This window comes from Gracilinanus agilis, chromosome 1 (assembly GCF_016433145.1).
Source record: "Gracilinanus agilis isolate LMUSP501 chromosome 1, AgileGrace, whole genome shotgun sequence".
NCBI lineage: Eukaryota > Metazoa > Chordata > Mammalia > Didelphimorphia > Didelphidae > Gracilinanus > Gracilinanus agilis.
The window spans coordinates 714,662,450-714,681,409 of NC_058130.1; the positions used below are offsets into that span (position 1 = coordinate 714,662,450).

The 18,960-nt window shown below is 39.5% G+C and overlaps 1 protein-coding gene across 8 annotated transcripts in view; it reads left to right on the forward strand.

The window, feature by feature from the left end:
- Window positions 1-5,610, forward strand: part of SAFB2 (scaffold attachment factor B2) — a 38,906-nt gene extending 33,296 nt beyond the window's left edge. For 5 of the 8 annotated variants that reach the window (XM_044670907.1, XM_044670923.1, XM_044670889.1 and 2 more), the window contains 4 exons: window positions 1,036-1,160; window positions 4,567-4,679; window positions 4,840-4,906; window positions 5,237-5,610. In XM_044670907.1, coding sequence (XP_044526842.1) covers window positions 1,036-1,160; window positions 4,567-4,679; window positions 4,840-4,906; window positions 5,237-5,369 — 438 coding nt within the window. In that variant the 3' untranslated portion in view covers window positions 5,370-5,610. Of the gene's footprint in view, window positions 1-1,035; window positions 1,161-4,566; window positions 4,680-4,839; window positions 4,907-5,236 lie in introns of those variants that run through there. The other 3 variants (XM_044670915.1, XM_044670931.1, XM_044670947.1) reach the window with 2 other exon arrangements.
- Window positions 5,611-18,960: the final 13,350 nt, after the last annotated feature.

Sequence of the window (18,960 nt, forward strand, 5' to 3'; positions counted from 1 at the left end):
CTAGTGTTTTTAAGTACCAGGCACCATGCTAAATACTTTACAAATAATATCTCATTCGACCCTCATAACAATTCTGTGAGATTGATGCTATTACTATAAATGATTACAAATGAGAAAACTGAGGCTAAGAGATAAGTGATTTGCCCAGGGTTACAAAAGCTAGTTGAATGTCTGAGGTAAGATTTGAATCCAGGTCCAACATCTACTGCATCACCTAGCTGAAAGGCCAGTAATAGGTATGTTTTAGAAGTAGGGTAACATCCTTGTGGCTAGCCTGGAGTGATCAAGCAAGAGAAAAGGAGATGAGGGAGAGGGACCTGAAGAGCATCTTGTTTCAGGTGTTATCTTCAAAAGAAAAAATAATTAGGAGTCCAGGATCATAGTGAGAGATTATAGCCAGATCCCTATTTGTATGAAAAAACGAACTCAGTGAAGTAGTTTATTATTTGAATTCATGATGCATATTTCCAAAGGTTTGAAACCAGTGATCATATTTTACATAATTTAACTTTGAATAGTACAAATTTGAATACATGTGACCCTTAATAGAATTCATTCACACTCTTTGGGACCTGTTTGTTTTTTAAAAAGTGTTCAAACTAATGTTTGAAGTGGAATGTTAATGAAATTTTTTTTTTTTAGCTAAATTTTAGCTATATCTTAACAAATGTCAGTTATAAATGTGTTCAGTAAAGCCTAACTTTGAAGTATCTAAATATAGAATCACCAACACAAATGAAGTGCCCCAGCAGTGCTTTTTAACTAGAAAAGGGCTGAATTTAGATTAAGATTTAAATCCTGTCTCTGATACTTACTAGCTGTTATGACTTTGGGCAAGTTTGTTCACCTTTTTGACTCGCAATTTCTTCTTCTTGCACTACCATAGCTTATAGGATTGTCATCACAGATAGCTTTTCAAAATTAAAAGCATGGCATAAATGTGAATTAGAAGGGTCCATTTTTTGTTCTGCATCAGTGTTACTTAGCAATCTAATGAAAAAGAGAGCATTATTATGTTACTCCTCTAACTTTCAGCACTATGCAGATGATCGCCATGGAGGACCAGAGCGCCATGGACGTGACTCACGAGATGGGTGGGGAGGCTATGGTTCTGACAAGAGAATGAGTGAGGGAAGGGGGCTACCTCCTCCACCACCCAGGTTAGTAATGTTAAGGAGAAAAATTACATAAATGCCTCAGATAGTCTTGCATAAATCTTCACATAGTTTTAACAGCTATTCTAGTCCTCTTAATAATTTAGTGGTGCTATTTTGCCTAGGAAAATGTTAAAATAGGAAGCATCCAGACCTACTTGCTTTTGGTTTGGAAATCTGGGAGTTTACCGAGTTTTGGCTCTTTTTTTTTTAACTGCCTGATATGTTCAGAGCAGTTTATCACAGGATAATTCCCATCTTCAAAGGAAAGACAAGGGTACCTAGTAAGTATCATGCATTTGGCATTCTAGACAAGAATCCTACTGAAAACTTACTAAGTTTATTTTAGCTACTTTTTGATGGAAATTAAAATAAATATATACCTGCCAACTTTTCAGAATAGAATGCACTGAACATAATTTTAACTATTTTTTCGATGATGATGAAAAACTTATAGCTCACATTTCTTTAGCACTTACCAGATTACAAAATGTTTACTTCACAAGAAGCCTGTGAAACAAGTGGTATAAACACTGTATCCTTTGCAGAGGAGGAAATTGAGTCTCACGGATGTTAAGTGATTTGCCCAGGGTTATGCCAGCTTCCATTTGAACCCAGGTCTTCTGATTCCGTGTCTAGTTCCCTTTTCAACACTTCTACCCATCTGACTTGTTCATCACACTTTATTAGAATAATCTAGCGTTTCAATTCTTCTCAACTGTTTTGATGTAAAATCCCATGACAAGTAACAGAGTTCCACACCTCCCACTCTGTTTTTAACCTCATTGCAATAGGAAGAACTTCATATTTGGGATCTGAGGACTTCAAATCCTGCTTCAATTTAGTAACTGATCCTGGAGAAGTTAGTCAAGCATTTACAGTTCTTGCTGTACGATAATGGACTGTTCGTTCCATAGACCTCAGTATAAAGTGATTTTTAAATAATGCTTCTACCTGCCCATTTCATTTAGCTGATAATAACAAAGGCATACCTGGAATAATAACTTTATGCAAGCCAGAAAATGTAGTTACATGTAGACATATTAAGTACTAATGCCATGATAATTACAGAATTGTGAATGAAAGGAATACACAGAAGTAAATAAAGTTAATGTAGGTGTTCCCCGCCCAGTCACACTCTATCTAGCTTTTATCGCTTTTTTTTTTTAATGAAACTATCAAAAGATTTCGACAGTGGCTTGTTCCCCCCCCCCCTTATCTGATGATAGCAAGCAATATTCTCCTCAACTAGTTTTAATCTTTACAAAACTAGAAGACATTCACTCAGATGATGAAGTGCTGCTGCCAACTGTTTACTCCTGAACTCTTCGATTTGATCTTAGGTTCCAAAGCTTCCTTTACTTCTGCAGCCTTTGCAGCTAGCAGCTCAGTCATATTCTCATTTGACGCTTCTTCTCTATAAAACTTCTCCATGTCATTCTCATCTACTTCCAGCTCCAGGTCATGTGCTAATTTTACAATCTTATCATCACTTCTTTGAACATTTCATCTTTGTCAACTCCATGAAAATTGGGAACAGATTGTGAGCATACTTTTCTCTAAATTCCATGGTTTTGTTACATCTTTTTTCCCTTCTTAATTTCTCTTGGGAAATGGAAGACCTTGAGCTATAATTTCTTTTGGGAAATGGAAGACCTTGAGCTATCGCCTCTTCTTTCCCACTCTTATGTGGCCCCTTCTTCCTGCACTTCTTTCCCTCAGTAGAATTCTTTACATAGTCACATTTGCATGATGCAAATTTACATAAAGTGAAAACTTTCTATCAGGCATTGTACTAAGTGCTGAGTATTCAAAGACTAGCAAAAAAATAGATCAAATCCTCAAGGATCTCACAGTCTGAGAGAGACAAACATGAAAATAACTCTAAGATATTAGATTAAGGGAATCAGAAATAGATTACATCTCTGCTCCCTTATATGGCTCCACCCCTTGAGAAAAAGATAGTCACACTCTCTGTGTCTTTACTGCTTAACCCTTTCAATTTCTTCTTAACTGTGCAGTCTGACTTCAATTTCCATCATTTCACTGAAACTGTGCTCTCTAAAGTTACCCATGAGTTCTTAAAAAAAAAACAACAACCCATATCTCTGTCTTTAAGACAGAAAAGTGGCAAGGACTAGGCAATGGGGGTTAAGTGACTTGTTCAGGGTCACACAGCAAGGAAGTGGCTGAGGCCAGCTTTGAACCCAGGACCTCCTGACTCCATGCCTGATTCTCTATCCTCTGTACTACCTAGCTGCCCTTCAGTGAGTTCTTAGTCTCCATGTACCTTGTGATCCAGTGACTACTCTGGCTTCCTTGCTGGCCTTGCATAAGACATGCCATCTGCATAAGACCAGAGTATTTTCACTGGCTGCCCTTCATCTCACCCTCATTTCCTGGTTATTCATTCATTCAAAAAAATAAATATTTTGTACATATATACATATGTGTGTGTTTATACATAATTGTATGTTTTCTTCCCCATTTGACTGAACCTTTCATGGTATCCCCTAGCCCTTAGCAGAGTGCTTGGCACATAGAAGGCAATAACTCAATGTTGCCTTTTCTTGACTCTGAAAAGAAAAATACTGAAATATTTGATTACCAGAAAACATTCTAGTATTTCCCATATCCATAAAATGATGGCAGGAATATCTCTAAAGTCCTTCTGACTTGAAATTTTTCATCCAAGTTTGGAACTTGAGTCCTGATGACTGATTTTGCTCTATTGCAACAATTAAGAAAATATTGTTTAGTAGCAGAGTTAGCATGGTTCAATATCAGTCTGATATTGGTGATAAGTTGGTGTAAGTTATCCTGTCTATTCTGATTTAATCAAGGAAATCATTAGATAACTTAAAAAATAAGGATATATTCACAGATTTTAAAATAGTGCTATTTTATTATGACCAAAGGCTGAAACATGTCTGTTATAATTACATGTAGTTGAAAGATTCTCTGTGACTTCATACTCTTAATTTACCATATTACACAGGGGCAGTTATAAAGTTCTCAAGATACCTTTTCATGTTGGTGTGTTTTCCTAATAACAGTGAGACAGACAGGAAGGGCCTCTGAAAACTGGACATCTTTAAAGTAGAATAGGGTTTACAACACAATTTGCCAATCTTATTTTGACATAATTTTAAGTAGCATTTGTTGGTGAGAACCTTATTCGTTTTATCTAGTCCTGCTCCTTTAATAAAGGGAAAAGACTGATACTCTGAGAGAGGGGATGATGGAGTGACAGAGCATCTAAAACTTTGGCCACTTTCAAACATGTTACAGTTAAACTCCTTTTCAGTTAGAGGAGTTATTAAATACTGTAGAAAACAGCTAGTTATATGATAACCAAAATAGCATCTAAGTAATTTTATTTGATCATGTGCTTATTTATTTATTGGTAAAGGGGTGGCCGTGAATGGGGAGATCATACCCAAAGGATAGAGGAACATCAGGATCGTTCTTGGCAGGGCAACGTGGATGGAGGAATGATGGGCCGAGATCATGAGAGGTGGCAAGGTATGGGACCAGTGTACTGTGAAACTTTTCAGTTGGAGAATCCTTAATGTGATCCAGATCCTTTTTATTCTTTCTCTTACATGAAGTCCATGGGAATCTCAAAACAAAATTATCTTTACATTATATTCAAGCATTTGAAAACTTTTTCCTTATTTTCTAGGTGGTGAGAGAGGCATGTCTGGTCACTCAGGACCAGGCCATATGGTGAATCGGGGAGGAATGTCGGGGTAAGAAGTTTTGTCCGACGGTAGTTGATTTGTTCCTGCTTCTTCACTTGCTCTCCCTTTTAAACACACAATCTCTCTTTTGCATGTTAGTTCAACTTGATTGGTTGAATGTTTTGAAAACAAATCAGATATTTCCAACTTAAGCAAATAACATTCTTCAGTTTCCTGGAATTCAGTATGTGTTTGTAGTGCTTTTCTCATCTGGTGCATCTGATCAAGAGGGGAAAAAAATCAAGAGAGATGTAAATGCTGCAGAATCGTACTGAACAATGTTGCAATGAAAACTTTTTAAAAAACACTTCAAGGAAAACAGTTTGAATTTGTTCCTAGGCGTGGCGGCTTTGCGCAAGGTGGAAACTCCCAGGGCCACGTGATGCAGGGTGGTGCAATGCAAGGCAGAGGATTTGGAGGACAGGACAGAGCCAGCAGAGGCAGTCACCCTCACTTCACCCGCAGATATTAAGTAGTAACTTGTTGTTTTGGTGTTAGGTGGCGGCAGTATTGAATTCTTTTAGCCAGGGTTCCCTTGGACTTGTGGATCTTTTTTTTTAAAACTCTGCCGCCATATTGTAGCTCAATACAATGTGAACTCACTTGGGTTTTTTTTGTAATAAATGTGTTTTTGTTCATACCATTTCTTTTAAAAAGTTTCTGTTAATGAAGCATTCCATTTTCCATTAATAAAAGTTTACAGTTACTGCTGTTCTTTTTGTCTTTAGTGTTTGGCAAAGCTTTATTACATAATCAAAGTCCAGAATTGCTGTCTTGCCTCATCATTTACTTGTGGGAGCTGAAACCAGTGTGTTGTGTTGAATGTTTTCTACCATCTCCTCCTCCTCACTGCGGAGCCCCCAGTTTCAGTGTCTGATTTATACATTATAACTAGGTGGATGGGGAAACCCAAGATCCCTAGGGGAAAGGACTTGCCAGCAACATCTCCAAGTTGGTGGCAGAGGCTAGTACTAGAATTTATATTTTCTGAGACCTAGGCAATTCCTTCCCCCCACATAACTCTGATATCAGATGTGTGGTAACATAGTTATAACTGAGAGTAAGGAAAGACATCTCATTGGGAAAAGAATCAGTCAAGTATACTTTTTTGATACTAATGTCTTAGATATTTCAAATTGGCTCAACCTAGTGCCTCTAGGATCAAATAGAAGCCATTTGGCTTTTTAAGTCTCACACCATCTGGCCCCAATCTACCATTCCAGCCTCATTAATATATTACTTCTTTTCCCTGCACTTGATCCAATTTGTCTTTGCCTATTTAATGGTGTTTTGCCTCTTGCCTCTTCCTTTGAGCCGACTGACCCGTTGAATGGTGGTTCCTCCCCCTTTCCACTTCTGCTTCATAGAATCTCTAGGACAATTCAAGCATTACTTTCTAAATGAACCCTTTACTGATCACACCTTAATTTAGGACTTCATAACATCCTGCTTTCTTTATAGGCTTGCAGTATTAAAATCAGAAGGGACATCATTTGGTACAGTCTTAAATTTTATCATTAAAGAAACAGGTCTAGAGAGATCAAATGGCTTGCCAGATGCCACAACTAGTATCTTTTTTTTTTTTTTAAAACCCTTACCTTTTCGTCTTGGAGTCAATACTGTGTATTGGCTCCAAGGCAGAAGAGTGGTAAGGGTAGGCAATGGGGGGTCAAGTGACTTGCCCAGGGTCACACAGCTGGGAAGTGTCTGAGACCAGATTTGAACCCAGGAGCTCCCGTCTCTAGGCCTAGCTCTCAATCCACTGAGCTACCCAGCTGCCCCCGCCACAACTAGTATCTTAACAGCTGTAAACTTGTAAATTGGAATAATATTTTTTTATGTGAAAAAAGGGAAAAATATCAAATTCCTAGAAAAATCATTTGTGGGGTGAAGGGATATGGAGGATGGACCTATTGACTGGTAAGGAAACACTATCATTGCAAATCATTCATAGAAAATTGTCATGAGGCACCTAGAGGCTAAAAAACAAAAAAAAGCCCATTTAAAGAAGATAATATATGGTTGGATGGGACAATCCATAGCTTTGGCCATCAATACAGATATTTCAAATGCTTGAGTGGACATTGCCGATGAACAACAAACTGGATCCAAAACTTAATAGAATGGGCTGGATTCCATTTGGGAAATAATACAGTGTTTGCTTTTTTTTTTTTTTTAAATCCTTACCTTAAAATTAGTAAATATTGGTTCTATGGTAGAAGAGTGGTAAAGGCTAGGCAGTTAGGATTAAGAGACTTGCCTAGGGTCTCAGCACAATTTTGATGATTTAAGGTTTCTCCTTGAGTAGAAGCATGTCATTTTGAAATTAATATTTTCACAAAGCTGCTTTGTATCCCCAAGTGCTTAGCATGAGGTGAGGCACATAGTTGGTGCTTAATAAATGCTTAACTTGAGGGCTGCAAAGCAGAAATTTTAGTGTCCAGAGAATTCAAGTTTCAATCATTCAAAAGGCAAGGGAGAAATGCATGGTTGGTATGAGTACCTTGCTACCTGTTGCAAAGGAAATATTGTTCTATGCACCATGAGATATATTAATAAATGTTTGGCTGGAAGAAAAGGGGGCAAGAGTGCCCTCATGATCCACTATAAAATGTGAAGTGCTCCCTCCTAATCCAGTTAGTGCCCCCTCACCTTGAAATTAATTTGTATTTATTCACGAGCAGATTGTTCACTCTCCCCACCCCCACAATAAAATAAAATTCTTGTCATCAAAGATCCTGCCATTTGTACATTTGTGTTCCCGGGGCCCAGGGCATTTTTTTTTCCTTCTGATCTATTCCGGCGACTTCATTGTTAAATTACAGCAAAAACAAACCCCTGTGCCAATGCTGATGAACAATTACTGTGACACATAGTCATAAAGGGTTTCCTCGGTCACTTAGTAGTTAAATGACTTGTCTAGGATCACAGCTAGTATGTGACAGAAGCAGGACCTGAAAAGTAAAAGCTGATTACTAAACACTAAAGTAGCCTTGAATGTAGTTGGTGCAATAGAATAAACTAGATTTAGACTAGGGGAAAGCTCCCAGCACCAATGAGTGGATTTACCTGTGGAAGACTAATGGGAAGTGATGGACAAATGCTACATTGCAACACGAGGGAATAGAGCCATCAAAATGTCAATATAGTCATGTTTTTTTCCTAATCCTAACAATTCATCTCTGGTGCATTCATTGATCAGGAAGTGACCTCAGAGGGTCAGATGAGGAAACAGGCTTGGAGAAGTATCCTGCCCTATGGTCACATAGGTGTAAGTTTTAGAGGTAGAATTTGAAACCAGGGAATAATCTGGTGCTCTAACTACTGACTTAGGGCAAGGCAACAAGCACAGTGCCTTCCACTAGGAGAACCTGATTTAAACTGCAGCACTGACTCGTAGGTCTATTCTTAGATGAATCATCATCTCTTTACCTCTGAAAAGGGGATATTATTGTATTTTATCTTACCAGGTTATGCTTACTAAACCCTTAAAATGCTATGTGGCTCGGTGGATTTCAGAGCCAAGCCTAGAGTTAAAACATGATCTCAAACACTTCCTAGCTGTGTGACCCTGGGCATTGGCTATCTCTTACCACTCTTCTGCCTGGAACCAATACACGGTATTGATTATAAGACAGAAGGTTAAAAAAAAAATGCTATAGGAATGGAGCAATTGGTTCAATTTTGGTGGAGTTTTTCCAGAGTTGGATCCAAAGTGCCATCCATCATGGATGGTCATAACCTCCTGATCCGAGTACTTCCTATCCCTCCTCCCATACTTTTCTGTAGATGATGCACACTCGAGCTTTAGAACTGATAATCCTAATTTTTTCCCAGGATGAATCACTCAGTTGAGAATTAAAAGTGGCCCAGATAGGGCCCTGAAAATCTGAAAATCCCTTTCATTGTCCCCAGAGGTCTGGCAGCATCCCTGCTTGAGCAATCGGAACAATTGTCATTCCTCACAAAGTGCCCCGCTCTTCCCTCTGGCATGTTCTGTTCTAAAAGTGAATCTGAAAATCCACTCTCCAGGTAGCAGGCAAAATCAGAAATGTTAAAAGCAGGTTGGTGGATACACCACATAGCTTTTGTGAGTTGGAATTGAGGTGGGTAGCAATTCTCCGAGCTTTCCTGCCCGAGTGGGGCCTCTGAGTCATTTTTGGAGAGCACCGTGTTCTGGGGCCCCGAGTCATGCAGGAAAGCCTGCGGGCATAGCTGACTAAATTCAACATCCTCACTCTATGCTTGCTGTGGATTTGGAAATAATTCCCTCTTGTCTCTGAGGGGAGACTTCTGGATTCTCACTGGGAGCTTAGGTTAACTGAAAAGCCAAAATCACAGGATCAGCAGCACTCATGGACTAAAGTTATATGATTGACTGTTGAATTTGGCTTTCTGTTCCCAACCTTTGGGAGGCTGTCACACTGTTCCTATTAATGCAATTTGACAAACTCTTATTAGATTCTGGGTGCCAAGCACTGTGCTATAGTGGCAATAGAGATAAGACAGAAACAAAGCAGCTTCTCAAGAAGCTTATATCCTTTTGGGAGAAATCTCATGTACTGAAATAAATGCAAAGTCATTTTTTCAGGTTGGTAGAAGTACTAATCCCTGGGGAAATGAAGAAAGGCCCAGTATAGAAATTAATATTTGAGTTGAGACTTGAAGGGAGCTAAAGGCTCCAAGTGGCAGAGGCGAGGAAGAAAGACAGCATTCCAGGCATGGGAAGATAGTCTGGACAAAGGTGCAGAGATGGGAAATTTGTTGTGATGAACAAGGAACATCAGGTAAGTTACTGTGTGATTTACTAGACAAGATGATGGGGGTTGGAGGTAAGAATCATGGTAGACAAGAAAGATGGCATAATAGGGCCATACTCCTGGGTTTAAAATCCAGCGAAACCACATATTATTCAAGCTTGGGCAAGTAATTAAAAACATTTTTTTTAAACCCTTACCTTTCTTAGAATTGATGAATATCAATTCCAAAGCAGAAGAGCAGTAAGGGCTCTTGGGTCAAGGCAATTAGGCTTAAGTGACTTACCTAGAGCTACATAGCTAGGAAGTATCTGAGGCCAGATTTGAACCAAGAAACTTCTGTTCCCAGGCCTGGCTCTATCCACTGAGCTTCCCCTTGGGTGATTTTTTTTTTTAAACCCTTAACTTCTGTGTAGTGGCTTCTAGGTGGAAGAGTGGTAAGGGTGGGCAATGGGGGTCAAGTGACTTGCCCAGGGTCACACAGCTGGGAAGTATCTGAGGCTGGATTTGAACCTAGGACCTCCCATCTCTAGGCCTGGCTCTCAATCCACTGAGCTACCCAGCTGCCCCCCTTGGGTAAATGATTTTACTGTTAGGAGCCGCAGTTTCCTCATCTACAAAATGGGGATAGCACCCTTCTGGGCCTTCACAGAATGGTTGTCAGAAAACAAATGCGAATCACAGGTCTAAGAACAGAAATAAACCTTAGCAATCATTGACTTTCTCATTTTGCAGACGAGGTAACTGAGGCTGAAGAAAGTAAATGAAAAGACTTGCCTAACGTCTCAAAGCTAGTAAGGAAAAGAGCCAGGATTAAAATACACATCCTGCAATTCTAGATCCAACATTCTTTTCACTCCATGATAAAATTTTATAAACTACACTCAAGTTTTCAAATAAAGCTATGCTCTCATCAATTCGGTTGTGCTACTGATTTTGGATTGCAACGCATCCATCCTGGGTCATTCTCGTCCACGTCCATAAGCTCCCAATAAGAGCTGAAGTTAGGGTGCTGAAGGATGCCCTCCCTCGATTTCTCCCTATCGGGCATTTCCTGGATGATATCTTCTGTTCCCAGTCTTCTCTGAAACTCTCCACTGGTGATATCTTACTCTTGTCATTGCCTTCCTCTGGGCGGGAGTCTTCTTCAGTTCTGTGGAGACTGTGATGTCTCTTGTCAGGCAGCCATATACCACTGAGAGAATATTTGTATGAAAAAGATATATGCCATTATCAACAATAACAAGTATTTATTATACATTTACTATGTGCTGGGCACTCTGAGCACTGAGGATACTGTGATAATGAGATTAAGTCTACACTGCCCATCTTTAGATTTAATCACCAATTCTGGGAGGTCTGTAACTCACGTGTGCTAGAGTGAGTGACGAATCAGAATCGACTGACCGCCCCCTTAAGCAGTCCTATGAGAAGGGTCTATTGTGATTGGACATGCAAAGTAGGGGAAGGCACAGGAAGTGACGCATAAGAGACCCCTTTAAAAAGAGGGAGTTGAGTGAATGAGAGGAGATTCTGGTGAAGAGGGCTGCTGATGAAGGACCTCTTCTGGTCCGTGGAGGAGTGCTGGCTGGGACGCTGAGACCTTGGTGAGACTACCTTCAATATCTTCTTTAGAAGTCCATGTGGTGAGTTTAAAGACTGAATCTTCCTGAACTTCTCTGAGAATGAAGCTTTACTTCATTCACCTCCGGGCCTCTGGCCCTCCGACTCTCTGCTGAGGGTTAATTAGATCTACCTGGATTAATTAGAGGATCGTAGTAATTTACCTACTGTGTTAGATTCTTATTCCTTATTTCCTCTCTCCTCAACTGTAAATAAACTTTCATAAAGTCAATTTTGACTTGAGATTATTCTTAATTGAGGATTGATAATTGTTCAATCCTCTGGCAACCATCTTTAAATATATTCGACCAAAAAAAAAAAAAAACCTTTTCCCCTCTTACAAAGAGAGGCAAAAGCATAGTCCCTGCCTTCAGGAATCTCTCATTTCTAATTGGGGAGATGAGACACAAGTAACTATGGAGACATCTATAAGAGATACTGGGTAAATGGGAGGGCCATCGCAGAGGGGAAGCACTAGCTAGTAGAGGAGACCAGACTCTCATAGAAGGTGAGATTTAAGGGGAATCCAACTTTTACCTGAACAAGCTGCCATTACAACATATCCTTTACAGTGGTGAACACCTTTGATGAGCATATATCTCCTTATTTTATACCTCAACTAATGTTTATGATCAGATGGCTACTGAACAAGGTTAATTCTGTTCAATCTTTTTTTTTTTTAATTCTTAACTTCCATTTTAGAATCAATACTGTATATTGATTCCAAGCAGAAGAATGGTAAGAGCTAGGCAATGGGAGTTAATTGACTTGCCCAGGGTCATACAGCTAAGAAGTGTCTGAGGCCAGATTTGAACCTAGAATCTCTCATCTCTAGGTCAGCCTCTCAAATCCACTGAGTCACCCAACTTTTTTTTTTTTAAAGAAATATTGAAGGACAGAGCAGCTGGGTGGCTCTGGATAGAGTGCCAGGCTTTGAGATGGGAGGTACTAGGTTCAAATCTGGCCTGAGACACTTCATATCTGTACGACAACCCCAATTACCTAGCCCTTATTGCTTTTCTTAGAATCAACATAGATTCTAAGACAGAAGGTAAGGGTTAAGAAAAAAAAAAAGAAATGTTGAAAGACTTTGATGTATGATGGGTGATATCTTCAATATATAAATGCCCATAAATTGATAGTTGTTTTTTTTGTCACCTTTCACCTTTGATAATTTCCCTTCCTCTCATTTTGTAAATCACTCCCTCAAAAACTTAGGTCTGATGAGTTTTCTGTGCACCCACATCTTTAGGGAATTCCTCCTTTTACTTCTCTTTGAGTTTGTTTCTTTAGAAGTTCATTTTTGAAAACTTTTCATTCCACCTGGGCTGATTTCTACCATAGGATTTTAATCCATGGAACCACTGCCTATCTTTCCTCTCCCAAATTTAGGCTACATCTCAGACTGTACCCAACTTTTTCTCTCTTCTTTCACCAGTTCTGAAATGGAGTGATCACCTCAATGTTTCTCTCCATTTCTGCTATGGCAACAAAATTCTTCCTTTTTTGGTGAGAAAACACTTTAGCAGATCTCCTATAAATAATTGAAGTTCCCCAACATTACTTTATCATTCCTCCTTTCTAGGCTTGTGATTTGTTTCTTGGATTCCTCATCATTTTCTTCTTTCTGTCCAGTTGGATCATAATATATTTCCATGATTATTGCTTCTGTTTCTGCTCACCCAAATGCTCTCTACTATATTTTTTCTTTTTCTGTATTTCCTCATATGAGTAAATCTTGGCTGCCTAAACTCATTATTATTTTATTACATTATGGTCTATAAGGGATGAGTTTATTCTTTCTATTTTTTATATTAATTCACAAAATATTTATAATCCAATACATGATCAATTTTTGTAAAAGTTCCACATGTTGCTGAGTAATATACAGGGCTGAATAAGAAAGGGACTTGCCTCTAGAACTGGTGTTTCAGGGTGAGGTGTTGAAATAAGGATCCTTCCCAGATGGATGGGAGATGATAACCACCCACCTAGGGAACTCTGTAGGTCCGTAAAGCACAAAACCCTTAGGCTATAGAAATATAAGTTTATTTGATTGTTGGAGAAAGGAAAACTGGTAGGCAAGATCCTAACACTTAAAATTTAGGCTTCACCCAACCTCTTTACACCTCACAAGAAGATGAACTTGTCTTCTCTGGGCCCTGCCTACAGCTCCCTGTGCTTATCTAAGGCCCCCCCAAAACTATCTGACTATACCTATCCTAATTTATATGGATTAACAAAAAGGACAGAGGAAGGAAGGACTCATAGGTGTATTTGACCCCTTACCTAAAGCCTGGGGTTGGCTTCACTAGATAACCCAAAGTCCCAGTTGACAACCCTTGGATTACCTTGACCAATTGGATTTCTGGCAGATGGATCACAGGCAGATGGTCTCTGTATCTCAGGGAAAAGGCAGTCCACTCCAAGGCACACTCTCAACCAAGGAAATTACTAATCTCTCCATGAGATTAGGACTACCAAGGGAAATTTATCAGAGTAAAACCTTCTTCCAGCTTAGTCAAAACAGGAGTGAGAATGACAATTAATGCCAGTAAACTCCCACAATCCTTCTCTCCATGTCAGAATCCTCTCCCAGGGCTTGTATCCAAATTCTCCTCTTTTCCTCTTTAAACTAATCCATGAAATTTACTCTATTCCTTACCTACATTTCTAGAGTGTAGTCATGGACCCTAGGTTATGTACCAAGCAAGGGGCTAGTTCAGAAGCAAGCAGCAGTAGCCATGTGGTTCTGACCCTAGGAGACTGGGCTCTCAGTTCTAGTTTCTAGTTCAATCTGAAACTAGTAGTAGAATAACCAGGGCAAGAACACCAGACCAAGATAGAGGTCATAGTTCTGTTGCTCTGAACCAGTAGAACCTTCCAGCTGGTTGATAGCAGTTGAGCACAACAGTTTACTGGAACTCCAACCCAGGATAAGCCCTTAGGAGTGTTGTGCAGACCCAAACTCAGGTTAGGAACTTGCAAAGTTCAGACCAGGAAGGCAGTGATCCAACTTTGTCCTGGATCAGACCATTTTAGGAGCCCTGAAAACTTGGCAGTGCCCCAGTCTGGGTAGTTCCTGTCGTCCTAAGGCTCAATATCCCCAAGAAAGTGGCAGCAGTACCAATGCAGACATTCCTTCCAGAAGTACACAGAGCCTGGCTCTAACACAAAGTCTGAAATCAGGAAGAAAACTGGGAGAATCTACAAGCCAAGGAACAGACTTAGAGCAAGAGAGTAACTCTAAAACATCTATGAACAAAGCCTCACAGGAAAACACAGTCTGGGTACAAATTTAACTAAAATTCTTGCAAGAGGTGAGGCAAGTGTTTAAGATGACTTTTAAGATGTTTTTCTAAATTGGCAAATAACTGGAAATCAAGGGGCTGTCCATCAACTGGGGAATGACTAAACAAGTTGTGGCATATGATTGTGATGAAATGCTACTGAAACATAAGAAATGATGAGCAGGTTAATTTTTTTTGTAAAAACATGGAAATACATGGAATTATGAAGAGCAAAATGGCTAGAACTAAGAGAATACTATATACAGCAAAAGAAATATTGTTTGATCACCTGTACTATAGGTGAACCCTTAGAGGTTCAGTAATATTTCCTCTGGGTCCTTGTTCCAAAGAGCACCTGAAATTTCCCCCAGTGGGTCTCTGCTACTACAAGGACAATCCAAATGGAATTGCAAAACTCATTCACTAGGACAAGGGGCCTCAATTTGGGAAAAGAACAAAATGAGGTAAAATAAGCCTCGAAGCCTCAAAGACAAGGCTCCCACAAAAAATGAACAAAAAAACAACAAATAAGCCATAGAAGATGATTCCTTGGGGTTTCTAGGCATACAGGCAAACTTTACCCTAAGATCTTATAGAATATGAGGATTTCACAAAGGAGTGAGAAGTCTAGATCTGTTTAAATAGAAAATTGTGGACATTTCTCAATGGAGTACCAGTATTCTAGTGATGTGAACTTTATATTTTTAATATCAGACTTGGAATCAAGAAGTATATAGTAATACAACAACTATAAGGATTTAAACATTCAATAAATCAACAAATGTAGCATTCTGCAAAATCACACTGGAAAACTTTAATTAGATTAAAATTTTATTTTATTTTTGTCAATTTCTTTAGGATCCCATAAACTTATCATATCCCAAACCCAAAATCCCAGGTAAAGATTCTCTCTAGTGGTCCCTACAAATTCTTTGGGTCCAATTTTATCCCAGATGAAGCCCATATGTACATTCTGGCTTACTCTTGCAAAGACTGGGTTGACTATATTCCTGCTTAGAATTTGTTGTTCAGTCTTTTTTTTCAGTCATACTCAACTCTTTTTTTTTTTTTTAACCCTTATCTTCCATCTTGGAGTCAATACTGTGTATTGGCTCTAAGGCAGAAGAGTGGTAAGGGTAGGCAATGGGGATCAAGTGACTTGCCCAGGGTCACCCAGCTGGGAAGTGTCTGAGTTCAGATCTGAACCTAGGACCTCCCGTCTCTAGGCCTGGCTCTCAATCCACTGAGCTACCCAGCTGATCCCCACATACCCAACTCTTCATGACCTCATTTGGAGTTTTCTTGGCAAAGATACTTAGAATAATTTGCCATTTCCTTCTCCAACTTATTTTTCAGATGAGGAAATTGAGGCAAACAAGGTTAAGTGACTTCCCAGGGGGTCACACAATCAGTTTTCCTGATTTCTTACTCTAGGCCAGGCACTCTATCCCCTATACCACTTAGCAGCCCCTCTTAGGATTCTAAATGGTAACTCTTTAAGGGTATCTCTTTTTCCTTCTATTGGCTTGTATCTCCAACAATTATGTTTTCCCTACTGTGAGAGGCCAATGATTAGCACATTTGTTCCATTTAACCTTTTAATATCAAATAGCTTTTATAAAAAAGATATTTACTTCAAAGACATAGCTGGAATCACCACTTCAAAATCTAGAGGAGTAGGCTCAACTTAGCTTAATTCCTACATGGCGTTGGTCACACAAAGTCCATATCTGGAGGTGGCCTCTTTGCTGGATACTCAGCTCAATTTCCACTGGCCTGGGGTCCTTACAGTCTTCTCAGGGCTTGCTTCTTCACTGTCACACTGATACTACAACATCCACTCTGGACTCTATGGCTTACTCTTAACATTTTGAAATTCTCAAGGTTGGAGATTCCATTCTCTTCACTGAGAGTGGAAAAGAATATATAAAAAGGTCCAGGACCCCAAGGCCTGTTTTTCAGGGACATTTTAGAAATGGGAATTATTGTTAGTAATTATTGTTGAATTGAGAAGAGGAGATGGCAAATGGAAGGGAACCAACCTTTCTCAACCTACCTCAGAAGAGATATATTTTAAAAAAATTAATAATGTTTTCCCCAAACTACAAGAACACTTTAGCATTCATTTTCTAAAGCCTTAAGTTCCAAATTCTGTCCTCTCATTCCCCTCTGCTCTCCCTGAGATGATAAGCAATTTGATACAGATTCTATATGTGTGAGCATGCAAAACATATTTCCATATTAGTCATACTGTAGAAGAAGAGATGTACCAAAAATAAAAAAGCCATGAAGAAAATAAGGTGAAAAACAGTATGCTTCGATCTGCATTCAGACTCATCAGTTCTTTCTCTGGAGGTGGATACCATTTTTCATCATGAGTCATTCAGAATTATCTTGGATCATTGTATTGCTGAGAATAGCTAAGTCGTTCACTTTGATATTGTACAGTATTGCTGTTACTGCGTACAATGTTCTTCTTCTATTCACTTCACTTTGCATCAGTTTATATAATTCTTTCCAAATTTTTCCCTCAGAAGAAGCATAGGGAATCATAGAAATCAGAGCATGACTTCAGAAGAGAGAAGGCCCCCCCAAATCTTTCCTTTTCCCTTTATGGTTTCTCACCACATGCCATGAGCAAAAAGTCACTGAGATTCTTTAAGACCCAGTAAGGCAAAAGAAGAATTTGTTGATGTTGATGCTAACCTTATTAGAGAGCTTTCCCTTCATTACATGAGTTGGGGAAACCAACTAGAACTAGTTATGGGATGTCTAAACCTGGTCCACAGTCTCTCCAAAGCACTTTCCTTATACATTAGCACCATTCTCCCAGAAGCACGTTCTCCAGTAATCTCTACACTGAGAGGCTACATCAGCTGAGAAAGCTGATGTGACTACAAATGTACCAGACCTCCATTATACTCAGAAGACAAGCTCTCTCTGGTGATTGGGCTCTTCTGAGGCCTCTACCTTTCTCAAGGTCAACTTTTCCAACTCCATGAATGAGTGAATCCTCTTATGGACACAATCCCCAGTCCCCTTTCCACTCTGATCATCCTTCTTTGGATCAATGTCTCCCCTAAAACGAGACTGAACAAAATATTCCATAGATGATTGAGCCAGGTCAGGTTGAACCATAAAGAGAATAATAACTAATAATTTTTAGTATTTATGTAGCACTTTAAAGTTTGCAAAAATGCTTTACAAATGTTTTCTCATTTTATCTTCACAATAACCCTGGGAAAGTAGGTGCTATTATTATCTCCATTTTTCAGATGAGGAATCTGAGGCAGAGGACTAAGTGACTTGCCCACTCAGTCACTAAGTATCTGAGGCCAGATTTGAACCCAAGTCTTCCTGACTCCAGTCCTGGCACTCTACTGTTCTACCTAGCTGCCTGTGAAAGGGAATTTTTTTTTTATCTTAACTTAATCAAGTACTTGGAGAGCTACTTAATAAGTCTGGAACTTGAGAATCCTTCTGATAAGAGTTCACACCCTTAGATGATGGGAAGTGGATCCCACAGACACTGCCCCCTGGGCAGTGCTAGGCAAATTGAGAGACTTTGATTGGTTCCTGTGAAGAGGAGGAGAGACAGGGAGTGATGTGGAAAAAGGGGTATAAAAGGCAAGACAGAAGGGCAAGACACACGTTTTGCTTCCTTGGTTCTTTGGTGAGGAGACCCTCTGCTTTGGTGGGACACTTTGTTCAGTGTGAGCTCTGGTGAGGTTCTTGGAGACAGTCGCCTTTTCCTAGAATTGTTCTGAACTGGAGCTTTCTGTTCTGGAGAGGCTTGCTGGGTAAGTGACTGGAGCTGAAGGAAGAGGCTTGCATTGGTGGAATCCTTGCTGAAGATGCCACAGGACTTCCATGTGGAGATAGGGACTTGAGGGAGCCCCTTCTGGGGGCTGAGCCGGTCTTCACCGGAGCAGCACTTAGGGCGGAGGCTAGACAAGGCTCTGTCTCCTTCCTACAGTTCCCACTTTCAATATCTCTACCTTGTAAATAAAAGCTGCTAACAGTAATTTCTCACTTAAGGGCTAATATTTTATAAACTGTGACCACAATCTCACTTTTATAACTCTCATATTGAGTCAAACCTAATTTTAATTCTTACATGCCCCTACCACCATACATTTGTAAGTCATGAGACTTAGGTTCTGTACTTTAGGAAGACCAATTTGACTTGTTAGTGGAATGGGTAGAGACTTGTGTCTGGGAGACTCAATAACCAACAGGCTATTGTAATAGTCTGGGTATAAGATAATAAGGGTCTCTTATAGGCTGGTGGCAGTGTCAGAAGAGAGAAAGAGGCATATATGAGTGATCATATAAAGGTAAAATTAACAGGCTTTGACAACAGACTGGATGAAGGGATGAGAGAGTGAAGAAT